The 12,563-nt window shown below is 41.3% G+C and overlaps 1 protein-coding gene across 1 annotated transcript in view; it reads right to left on the reverse strand.

Annotated features, from left to right (window-relative positions):
* Positions 1-1,786: 1,786 nt before the first annotated feature.
* Positions 1,787-12,563, reverse strand: part of clpb (ClpB family mitochondrial disaggregase) — a 32,952-nt gene continuing 22,175 nt past the window's right edge. The window contains exons 8-16 of the mRNA XM_084558945.1: positions 9,941-10,018; positions 7,739-7,794; positions 6,946-6,990; positions 6,037-6,198; positions 5,745-5,901; positions 5,420-5,493; positions 5,189-5,308; positions 4,008-4,112; positions 1,787-3,565 (exon numbers count right to left, since the gene is read on the reverse strand). Of these exons, the coding sequence (XP_084415071.1) occupies positions 3,368-3,565; positions 4,008-4,112; positions 5,189-5,308; positions 5,420-5,493; positions 5,745-5,901; positions 6,037-6,198; positions 6,946-6,990; positions 7,739-7,794; positions 9,941-10,018 (995 nt within the window). The 3' untranslated portion in view covers positions 1,787-3,367. The remainder of the gene's footprint in view (positions 3,566-4,007; positions 4,113-5,188; positions 5,309-5,419; positions 5,494-5,744; positions 5,902-6,036; positions 6,199-6,945; positions 6,991-7,738; positions 7,795-9,940; positions 10,019-12,563) is intronic.

Consider the following 12,563-nt stretch of genomic DNA (forward strand, 5'->3'; position numbering starts at 1 on the left):
TCCACAACCCTCCAAGGGCCCTGTTCTATCATATGACAGATTTTGCTAGTTTGGATAGCACACATACAGTATGTCTTTGCCTGGGGGGCCCTCAGAACGAAGGATCACCACTGGGCATAGGCATGTTCACTTTGATTTAAACTAGGATGACTTCTTTCTTTCAAACTGATGCACATTCAGCTCTGGTTAGGTCTAGGCCCACAGTTCAGCTCCTCTTGGCTTTGAGAAATCTCACAGCAAATCTCAAAGTTCAGCCACTGCAACATCTACTTTAATTCCAACAATCGTACTTATCAAACGTGTCTCCATCTCTCTGGCCCTCCATGCGCCGCTACCTCCCATGTTTGACCTTTTACCCTCTTCTCTCCTGCACCTTGAACACTTCATCATTTGTATCAGCCACAGGAAGAAGAGGATGAGGATGAGGAGGAGGAGGAGGAGGAGGGAGAGAGACAGACAGCAGAGGAAGAGGGAAGGGCTGAGAGAAAAAGGTGGAGGAGAGACGGTGAGAGAGGAAGCAAGCAGAAGGCAAGAGTGAGTGAGTGAGTGAGTGAGTGAAGTGTAGCGGGATGGAGGGAGAGGGAGGTTAGGACGATGGAGGGCCAGGTTTCTGTTTCTCCATAATCTAATCAGAGAAATGGCAGCAGTCAGAAATAGCCTGACGGACAGACTAAGAGCCTCTTCTCTTCCTCTTCCTCCTCCTCTTATTCTTGTCTTCCTCCTCGGGGAGGGTAAATGGATCCACACACACGTGCACAAACCATTTTGACTTCCTAAAACCATAAAGTGTAGATGCGTTTGAGGGTTATAAGAGATGAGAAAAGCCTCAAGGTATAGCAGCTAAACCTGATCTCCCGGTCCAGATGTGGCATCTTCTGGAGTCTAATTTTTTTTAAAAAACATCTGCTCGTCTGTTGCTCCTTCTCTCGGTTTACACGGCTTTACGCAGATGACATTTCAGGTATTTGTCGGTTCAGTTTAAGCACGAGGCGCAGCTTGTGAGTTTGTGTACATTCATATTTGACATGGCGGTGGTAAAGAAGACAGAATAGAGAGGAGTAGTTTAGGAAAATCTATTGTCAGCAGGAAACATAGCAATCACACTCTATATCAAATAAAATAAATTGTGGTTGTTATGAATGCACAAAATATTCTGTAATTTTCTGCTGAGAATCGCTCATAAGATGAATCCACCATCTCTTATTGATCTCTTTTATTAAAACTATACAAACCATGAAGGAGCAAGACAATTAATACAGCAGGATTTTAAAGGATTTTAAAACTTTGAGGCATTTTTTAATATTATCTGTGAGCCTGCAGATGACTAATATTTACAACTTGTCAGGCCCCAAAGTGATGTCTTCAAATTTGTATTTTGTGTCATGCCAACGGTGGGAGAGACAAATGTTTAATTCGTGACAATCCTCACCTTAGAGAAGCAGCAATATATTTTCTTTCCTGAACTTAAATCGGTTAATCGATTGTGTCTTTTTTCTGAATGCTAATTCCTCCCTACAGAAAAGACATTCAGGATGTGTGTGTGTGTGTCTGTGTGTGTAGCGTCTCAGCAGAATGTGCCGTGCTACATTCCCTCTCACCGTCTGACACAGACCCCCACACAGAGCAGAATTCCAAGAAAATTCCTCTGTCGCGTTGTTTCACGCGTTGTGGACAAGCGTTATTGTTGGGAGAATTCCCACCCAGGCACTGATCCCACACACACACACACACACACACACACACCCATCCGTCCATCCATCAATAGTGTCAGTCACAAACAGAACACAAAACAGAGGAATTCCCTTTTTTGTTGTGATGACTTTATTTACAAAGTGGAGGCAGGGATACAAGAGTGAGAAATGTCGCTCGATTACATTTGGCGCCTTGTCAACATGCGGTTAAAACATTCATGATGCAACACTGAGTATTTGTTGTGTAACGTCAGACGCTGTACAGCACCAGAGGACGCCGTTGTGACAGACTCTTCACATTAACATACATAAACAGAAACTATTTCTATGAACCATAACTCAAATGGTTTGTCTTGGGATTTCTCCACCAACACATTCTTTACTCCAATGAAATGAATAAGCAGGCTATGTTTTCATATACACCGGTCAGGCATAACATAATGACCACCTTCCTAATATTGTGTAGGTCTCCCTTGTGTCTCCAAAACAGTTGTGACTCATCAGAGAATGGACATGGGCCTTCTGAGGGTGTCCTGTAGTGTCTGTCAACAGAATGTTGTTAGTGGGGGCCTTTTGTCCTATTGGTTGAGGGGAGGGGCCTCTGTGGATCATCCCACAGATACTTGATCAGTTTGGGATCTAGTGAATTTGGAGGCCAGGTCAACACCTTGTGCTGTTCTTCATGTTTTTTTGAGTTGTTCCTAAACTGTTTTTGTGTGTGTGTCTGTGTCAGGCTGCATCCTGCTGGGGATGGCTGCTGCCATCAAGGAGTGTCATTGCTATGGGGTGGGGGTTTCTGGTCTGGTCTTGGTGGGTGCTACATGTCTAAGTAACATCCACACCAATGACTGTCAGGTCCAAAAGTTTCCCAGCAGAACATTGAATTGTCTCAAGATGGTCAATGTTATTTACTTCTCCTGTCAGTGGTTTTAATGTTGTGGCTGATCGGTGTATCTATCAGTGAAGCTCTGCTGCATAAGTATCTATCATGAACTATCTTTGGTTATTAATACTTCTGGTGCCTACACAGCAAAATGGACAAATTCTGAGTTATATATTTAAATTTGGATGAAATAAAGTCACTTGCTAGTTAAAATCGGACTACTTATTAAAACTCTCACTTTTTCCTCCATTTGTTGTTCTCATCTCTGCCAGTTAATGCAACAAGGCAACTGTTCCTATTGTTAACTCTTCAATAACATGTCAGAAATACCACTTTTTCTGGCTGTTAACTTAAAAAAAATACCTTCAATAAATATTAAATATTTTGGCTTTTTCTACTTGATGGACATTAACTTATCACTATTTAACACTGATAATATGCAACAAACACAATGCAGCAACACATTGCTTCCCAGCTTATACAGTGGATTCATACCTCTGATGATGAGATGCTTGATGGTCATGATGCTGCAGCACTGCTCTACATGTCATCATTTCAAACTGCTATATTAAGGTTGATTTTATTGACTGCACACTGTGGAAATATTGGCGTGTAGTTACTGCATGCGTGTACTGAATGAGAGAGGCAGTAATGTTGTGGTTATCAAAGGTACTTTTATTGGGAACATCAGTGGAGAACCATCTGTCCTCTCGATGCTGGATGACGACGATGATGATGATGATATGGTGTGTGACTAGAGTATATATGTGCATATTTACTCTGTGTTATGTTGTTAGTGTTCAGGGCTGAGTGGTGGACGGATGTCCAGTGTTCTCGCTGAACTGTCCTCTCCTACCACCTCAAGGCGCAGGCTAGGTGTGCTGCGCTCCTCCTGGTCCTCTGATTGGACAGACAGGCGCAGGGTGCAGCCTTTGGGAAGCAGCTCCTGCTCATATGCTGCGGCCAACTGGTTGACAACCCGCCGCTCAACCTGATGAGTGATGCAGAGATCATAGTGGTTTTGCCAGCTGTGTTGTATAAGTTAGTGGATCCATAGACTCAGATTATTTATCAGGGTTTGTAACATTTCCATTTGAAATTGTTTGCTCTTCTGTAGTACAATATTAATCTGGTCTTTTCAGATATTTTTTAACTGATGTATGAACACTAACCATGTCTGAGTAACGCTGCAACTAGTTTTACATTAGGCCACAGTTTAACCACATTATCTTAACCACCTAAACATGAACAGAAACATGACTTCAATTTATTTACTTTAAACTAAGAACCTTTAAATGTCAAGCAGAAATACTTCCTACTTGTTGTTGGAGTTTTACAGTTAATAATCAGACCAACTGAATATATAGATAATATAATTTAAAGCTTTTGAAGAGACATTAGATGGGACAATCTGTGTGCAGCATGCTGCTTACCTCATGTTTGATGGAGCGTGCTCCGTAATGCATGTTATACCCTCCCGCCAACAAGTCCAGGACCGGACGGTCCCACTGCAGAGTGATGTCATGGCGCTGCTTGGCCTGATAATAGACAGCGAGATGAGGTCATTTTAAAAGAGAGCGTAACAAAAACACAAATCTGTTAAAGAGGTAGGAGAAGGGCATGATGTAGAAATGAGGGGCGAGACAAATGCAGCAGCAGAGAGAAGATACTGTCATGCTGAATGTCAGCCAGCGCTAATCAACAGGCCCTTAATGCGCTTTAATCAAACACTAGTCAATAGTAGTGATCAGAGACGCTCATTTAGCTGTGGATGTTAACACATTCAATAAATAAGATGCCATGTTTTACTCCAGATATATGGTAAGACAATAATGATGGCACTAAACATTTAATTCCTTTAATATAAATGATTGACAAACAAATGACTTGTGGGGATTCAGTAATAATGAGATTCTCCTGTTAGTGCTGCTGCCAGATAGACACACACACACACAGACAGATACACACACTTAAGAAATTAAAGACAGAAACGCTGAGAATTAGACACACAACAACACACACAGCAAAAAGATAAATAAATGAGTCATGAGTCAGGTCCCTATCAGTCGCCTGCAGGGTCCATGCTGGCTGTCAGGACACCGGCTGTAATATTAATAATTAAATATTGATGAAGGCTCCACATGTTAAACACTGTAATCACATTATAGTGAGTAACAGTGGCACATAATATTGATCTGCGTAGGTTTCTGCACAGCTCAGCGGCTGTAGGATGAAGTGGGTGATGTCTCCCAGTCCCACTGGAAGATACCCGTTGTTGTAAGTGTGTGGTGCTGTGGAGACAGACTTCTGAAGGCTAATATCCCTTTCATTCAGTCAGAACTTTAAACTTACAGTACATAAGCCTGCTGTAGTGCTAGCTACTATTTGGATCTGTATTCAGCCCAAACCGTACATAAGGCTGGCTCAGGAGCTTATTTAATGATAAATTGGTACAAAGTGTCATAATTAAAAACATAATCGAAATCATAAATGATTCAGGTGGCAGGATTATCTGAGCCATGTGGTCCTTCCCGCATCAAGACATCTCTCTCTTTGGAAATATAAAAATAGAACGTGCACACTGTGGTAGAGGCAGAGCAGACAGTGTTTGTACCTTTTTGGCCCAGAAGTTGAGCTCTTTGCTGACCAGCTGTAGCAGCTCTGAGTGACAGAACGGCAGGAAGTATACAATTTCATTGATCCGACCGAGAAACTCGTCCCTCCGGAAATGAGCCTGAGGAGGAATCAAAGAATGAACAATGACAACCTCAGCTTATCAGGTCAACCACGCCTGTAACTACACCAAAGCAAGTTTTATCCATGTGTGTTTCTGTATTTGTGCTACCTTCAGGATTGGTTGAATCACTGTTTCTTTAAACTGTCGGGAGATTTTGATGTCATCACCTTTCTGTACATCCTCTGGAGGAAAAGCATGATACTGACATTAATTTCACTTCTTAATTCAATAATCTATAACAGTGTAGAAAATGTTGATCTCCTCTTATATTTTGCAAGACGCTGTGATAAGCCAGCATCAACCCTAATTTATTACAACAGCACTCATGTATGTAAATGAATGTATATGTGAATATCAGCCAGAAGAGCAGAACACATAGGGTTGTACATGATTATGTTCGTGTATATTCTGTACATTGGTCAATTTCTCTCACCAAGTTTGTCAGCTAGCTTTCTGCGGCTGACCTCCTCAGCTTCCTCGCGGAGCTGCAATGCATGCTGGGCAATTTCATCACTTGCAACGTTAGAAGTCATGATGAAGATGGCGTCTTTACATTCAATGGTCTTTCCTTTACCATCTGTAAGACGACCCTGAGAGAGGAATGGTATGAATGAAAAAGAGGTCAGTTCATTGTTTTTACATTTGCACCTGTTCATTCACCTGTTCATCCTCACTCATGCGACAGGCAGAGAGGATGAATGTACGGCTAGTGTTTGAGCACACACCTCGTCAAAGAGCTGCAGCATGATGGTGAGAACATCTGGGTGAGCCTTATCCACTTCATCAAAGAGGACGACGGCGTTGGGACATGCCCTCAACAGCTTGGTCAGCTGACCACCTTCCTCATGTCCAACGTATCCTGGTGGGGAGCCAATGAACTTGGCCACCTGACAGACAAGAGGGAGACGATGCACAGCGTGTCAGAATAATACAATGCAACAAGCAGATTCTTTACCAAAAGTTGACTTTAATTACGTCTAGACTGGTTGTTGGAGAGCTACATGCCACACCTTTCCAAGGCCAGAGGAGGAACTCCAGTCTGTCTGACTATCTCTGTGATTTTCCAGAACCAAGAAGTGTCAGTTCTAATAACCAATTGAGCATGTCTCCCTGGAGAAATAACATTTATCCCTTTTAAATGATATTGGGTCTTCCTCTCCTTATGATAACTGACTTTTCATGCTACCCTCAATTGTGATATTTTGGACCAACTGTAAACACTTTTGAGCTAGAAGATAAATGAAATTAACCTATACTAATGCTTTCTGTTGCAAGAAACTAAAGAGGAATCCATAAAAAGTGGAAATGGCGCATGAACTCTGAGGTGAAATAATTAGATATGGCACTAAACATTAAAACATGATGCAACTCAGAATCAGCGATTAAATGTATTCATCACGAAGCTTCACAAAACGGAGAAAACAGGCAAAATACAACATTCATTTTGGTTTATGAATCCATTATGAGTGCATAAACAGAATTTATGCAATGTGTCACTGCTATGCATCTGCAGCAGCATTATGCAATTGTTAACTGCTCTCATATGAAATGAATGAAGAGCGATATAATGTATGTGTCAATCAGATATTACCAAGCCTTCCTGAATTCACAGCAGTGTATTTGGAAGAGCTCACCTCATGTTTTTCCTGGAACTCAGACATGTCCATTCGAATGAAGCCCTGGAATAACAGGATGAGTTAGCCTCCACAATAAGCAGAACACATAACTGTACGTGAGCACACCTAAGAGACACTGAGGATGTATTTGAGACTCTTGATCACCCAGACCACATCTGGAGGGGGTCTGGGCCACTTGTCAACACATTATTTCAATAATGTTAACACTTAACAACCTGGCCAGTTTGACTACTCTCTCTTAACTGATGACCTAGCATAAACAATAAAAAATGTTAAGGGTTTTCTTTTGCAGTGCAAACAGCACAGCAGTGACGTTATCCTATGGAAGGGTTGTAGTGATTATCTGAATGTTGTGTAGGTATTTTAAAATAACGTCAGTGTGGAGATAAATAATTAAATAATAACGTTTGTGCTTTCAGTGGGTGACAGAGACTTTGCAGTTTGTTCCACAGTTAGTATCATATCCCCATGTTTGGATGCACTCAAAGCAAGCAGTGCTGTCCGTGGTTCTGAAACAGAGGTAGGTAGCGACATTATCGGACATTATTGTCTCCATCAGAGACAGCAGCTGCTACAATATTCTACTGTGAGTGCTGGCTCAAGATGCAGGTAGAGATGCATTTTATTGCCAGGTGTGAATCTAAGTACTTAAAGCTTGTTACTTGTGCTCAGATCGCCCAGGATGTTTTTTAATGCCAGGTCTCAACACACACACTCATCACGTAAACGGAATGCTAGGTCCAAGAAACACTGGTGTGTCAATGTGTATGCACGTTGCTTTGTCATTTACCTTTTTAATGTCCTTGTGCATGTAGCGAGCCACCTGTTTGGCCAGTTCTGTCTTCCCTATGATACCCGCCATCAGACCGGTCAGACAAAACAGAGACATCATTCACTTATTCATTATGCAACAAGAACAACCCTTCCCCCATTTAATTACTTTGTTTTAATATAAAAAATCCTGTCTTTATAGAGTACATCAGCATGCAGAGATTTCAGGAATTCAGGAAAACAAGCTTACTCATTTCAGACAGAAAGACAATCTTTCTCTTTTGCTAAGTGCTGGCCTAAATCCCAGAGCCTCTCTCTACAAAGCTTTCAATCATCTCCAGCAGCATGCATTATGTTTGTCGGTAAAATATTCTGCATATAAATGCTCATATATGATATTGATGTCTTGTGTTTGGTATGCATATGGGTATGATGATTGTGTGTGTGTGCGCTGGTGTCTTGTTGCCGTGTTTAATATTGATGTCTCATGGCCACTGTTTGTCGCTGAAGGGAACTGAGAATATGAACACCATCTCTCCCTCATCTATCTCTCTGGCCTGTCATTTCACCATCTCTCTCTTTTTTAACCATCTATCTGGCCCTTAATATCCCACTCTCTCTCCCCCTCACTGCTGCCTTCACACCAACTCACACATGCACTCACACTTTCTTATCTTGCTGTTGTTTGTGAAAAGCTTTTCTCTAAGCTAGACATGTCCCAGTATAGTTAAACACCTTTCTTTTAAAGAAGGTTTCAATTACAATTAGTAAAACACAATTGGTAAAGCATCCTGCTTTCATTTAGGGGTTCGTTCTATAAACATATAAACATATGTCCTATAACATTTGTTAGGATATCCATAGACCATCAGTGTTGACCATTTGCAGTAATGAAAATGTCCAGAAATGTCCAGACAGGCAGTCTGAGTTAATCCCCAGTGGCTATCACTAATTGAAACTGCCGTCTGTTGTTGATTTGTTCATTCATAGAAATAGTACAGTATGTCCATTCTAAAGAATTACTCAGAAAGATCTTAGTTTTGATTTTAACATGCTTTTGGACCACCTTTATAGAGTATTATGCACATCAATACCAGACCTTACTGAAACTCTTGTCCATAATTTTAAACTTTTTGATTAAAATCTGATGAATCCATTTCCCCAGTTGGTGATGGATTACCTCAGTCGTCTGAGTCATCTAGGTAAACTGGGCCCTTTGTTGGTAGGACTAAATTTAGTGATACTACCAATCAGTATGACAGTATGAGTTACTCTTCCTAACAACTGTCTTTCAAATGTTTAACTGTACATAACCACCGAACAAAAACAGATTCCTTGCTGGTGCTTGGAGCATCTGCTTGTTTAACAGCTGCATTGCTTTCCATTGTCTCAGTTTAGTTTGCTAGCATGTTGCTAATAAATACTCAGGACAAGTTCAGTTGAGACTTAAGAAAATCATTTTGCAGGTAAAATCACACCTTGGCTAACTGGTACCATTAGAGGAAAAGACAGGGGGTGGAGTGATTCATCTTCTAGATACCATGAATGTTGGTGCAAAAATGCATCTAGCAGCTTGAGATATTTCAGCCTGGACCAAACCGTCATCCTTGGTTGAAAACTTAATCAAAAAGAACAGGTCTAACTGTTTGAGACTGACAGTGCTGTGTTTGCCAACTAGTTTGTATCCATTAATGTTGGTCAAACAGATAAGGTGTCATTTGTAAGAATGATGCACCAAGTCTGTGAAGCAGGGAACTGCTTTTAACTGCCTCTCTTATTTGTTTATCAAACAGAAGTTCTTGTTACTTTTTAAAAAATCTTGCAATTTATTAGGCTAATATGGGAACTAGTTAAAACACTGGTCCTGCTGATTTGCATATGTTTTTATAGTTTGTTTTATTTACAAAGGAAAAATGGACATCTAGAAGACAAATACGTTAACTAAATACTAACAACTAGACTTTCTTATTTGTGTTTGCATTTTACATTTGTGACATGTGCCTTTGTAGACTTATGTTTCTTTGTCACTTGGATTCATTTGTTTGGCTGGAGGAGAACGCAGTACACTCCACCTCCATCAACAAACTTCAGAATGAAAGGTATTCAAGTGTCTGTTTATTTTGGCTGCCATTTAAAGGGAGCTGAAGAGGGTTTAAAAAAAAAACCTGCATGAGCTCAAACCAGAATTGATGAGTGTGAAAGAAGAGAATGAGTGAGTTACCAATTCCTGATGAGCCAAGGAAGAGAAATACGAGGGGATGCTCTTCATCGTACCAACCATTCTCCTTCCTCCTGATGGCTACAGAGTGCCGAGACAGGGAGAGAAAGAAAAGAGGCCGTTATTTCAGTCATTTGCATTTGTTGACTTTGCTTTTCCACTAAGTATTCTAAGTTTCTCACAACTGATGGGAGCTGACCTGAGGGCGACGGGTATCCCAGAAACTATGATAAAAGAGCGAAAGAGCAGGGATGAGAAAAGGGTCAGAGACATTTGGTGGAAAAAAAGAGGAAGAAGAGATAAAACAGAGATGAGAGACCTCCAGAAAGCTACCCGCGATGCTTCTCCTCCCCCCTCAGTCAGTGGGGCCATTAGCCAGCAGTAATTGTGTTAGCCTCTCTGGCGCGGCCATGGTGAAATCAGTTTAGCATAGATCGTAGCCTCACACACACACACGCGCATACACACACACACGCTTGCTTAAAGAGGAGTGCATACCCAACCCTGCCATCACCCCAGCAACCACACTCACACACATACACAAAGAGAAGATGATGAGGGGAATCGGAGGGGAGCAAAGAGTGTGTTTGGCGGCGGTTTCAGCCACTCGGCGAAGAAGTAGACACAAGCACAAACTCAACCAAATCTGAACCTGTGGAGAGACTGAGGCCAAAACTGGAGTCATACATGAACAAGGTTCCGCCAACAGGACCAAGGCAAGTCAGTGGCACAGTGGATCAATAGTTAGAACTGCTGCCTTGAGTCAAACAGTCCTAGTTCACCTCTACTGGCCAGCTAAGGCTTTTCTGTGTACAATGTTGTTGCGTTTCCTCCGGAGACTTATATTTTAGATATGAGCATAGTTAAATAGTTAGATTAGATTTTCTTCCTGTTAAAAGGGAGTTTTTCCTTGCCACTGTCGCCTTCAGGCTTCCTCTGGGGGTTTCAGGCCGGGTTTTGTAAAGCGTCTTGAGACGATTTGTATTTATTGACGCTATATAAATAAAACTGAAATTGAAACTGAAATTTTTAACTGGAAACTCATACTGTATATGTAACATAGTATACTGGCACCGGCCAACAGACTAAGTAGTGGGTATAGATAATGGATAGATACATCCAGATTGTTTAGGTAAGTTAGCTTTTTAGTGTTGATAAATATAACCACAGTCCCGCTGGCTAGCTGAACACCACCCTCAATATCTCTAAGTACGGTTAAGGCCGACAGAAATGCTGTACAGCTTATGATGAGGCTTTTATTAAAATTACTACTTGAAACTTTACCTTTGGACTATGGATTGAAGCTGTTTAAATGCTGATACACTGTAAGTTGTTGTAATGTTGGCCATGTGAATCAAGAAAGCGACAAAAACCTTGTAAAAACTGTGACCTAAAATTACTGCTCAAGGTTTAGCAGGGGGGCGGAAAAATATCTCCTTGATTTCTCCTTAATTTTCAGACTGGATTTCATTCATGTGCCATGTATTCCTTTAAACTTGCTTTTTAACACCAATATAAATGTTTGCATAGGTCCACAACGCCTGAGCATTAATGTCAAAATACCAACGTTAAACTAAACATCTCCAAAGTGTCATAGTTGCAGGGTGCCTTCACAACTATGTTTTGTTCAAATTCAGGGACTAATATGATACAATAAGTACAATGCTTCAATTTACTGTGATTCAGTTTGTGTTTACTGGGCAATTGGGACAAAGTCCCTCAACACCACACACTTGCAAACAGGTTTGTAATTTGTCATAATATTGCCATAAATTTAAATTTCAGGAAATCAGGAAATAATCAAAATTGAAAAATGAAGCATCTGCAGCAAGTGTTGGCACTGGCATTTATTGCTGTTCTCCGGTTCATGTTCCAGTGTTCTGGCTGAGTGAGTGTCTATGAGCTGGCATACAACGACATATTTCACATCAGGTAAACTGTTTGGGTTGTCCGTCTCTCTGTGTTAGGCCTGCAACAGACTGTCGACCTGTCTGGGGTGTACCACGCCTCTGGCCAGTGACAGCTGGGATAGGCTCCAGCCCCCCCGTGACCCTCCAGAGGACAAGCGGTTACAGAAGATGAATGAATGAACAAATGAACTGTTTGGTTTTTCATTTATAACCTTATAAATAGTCGGCCGTATCAGCTCATGGGTAACGTCTGTTCTCATTGCAAACAAATCTCTCTAACCGGTCTCAGCTGAACTGATTTGTTCCAGGATGCAGAGTGATTCCTGTGTCCACACCAGGTCACAAAGAGACCTGGTGGGGTAACGCTCCCATTTTTCCAAGTGTAAACGCTCTCTTGGAAACTTAACAGAGTACAGCCAGTACAAGACAAATGGTACTGGCCAAGTAGCTCAAAAGAATGGCACTCAAAGTGTTTCATAGGATTATGAGTATCTTCTTGCTCACTCATTGTAATATGTTGTTGTTAAAAAAAAGCTAAATGACAGACATGACACCTGAGTGTTAAACCAGCTACTAACAGCTGTTAATCATGAAGAGCGGATGCTTGGCAGGAGAGGCAGAATGAGGGAGGTAGAGATGGATGTAGAGCAGAGATAAGAAGGAAAGGGGAGCGATGTAGATGAGGAGACAGAACGAGGCAGAGAAACAAACAAGTT

This window comes from Chelon labrosus (genome assembly GCF_963514085.1).
Source record: "Chelon labrosus genome assembly, chromosome: 13".
Taxonomy (NCBI): Eukaryota; Metazoa; Chordata; class Actinopteri; order Mugiliformes; family Mugilidae; genus Chelon; species Chelon labrosus.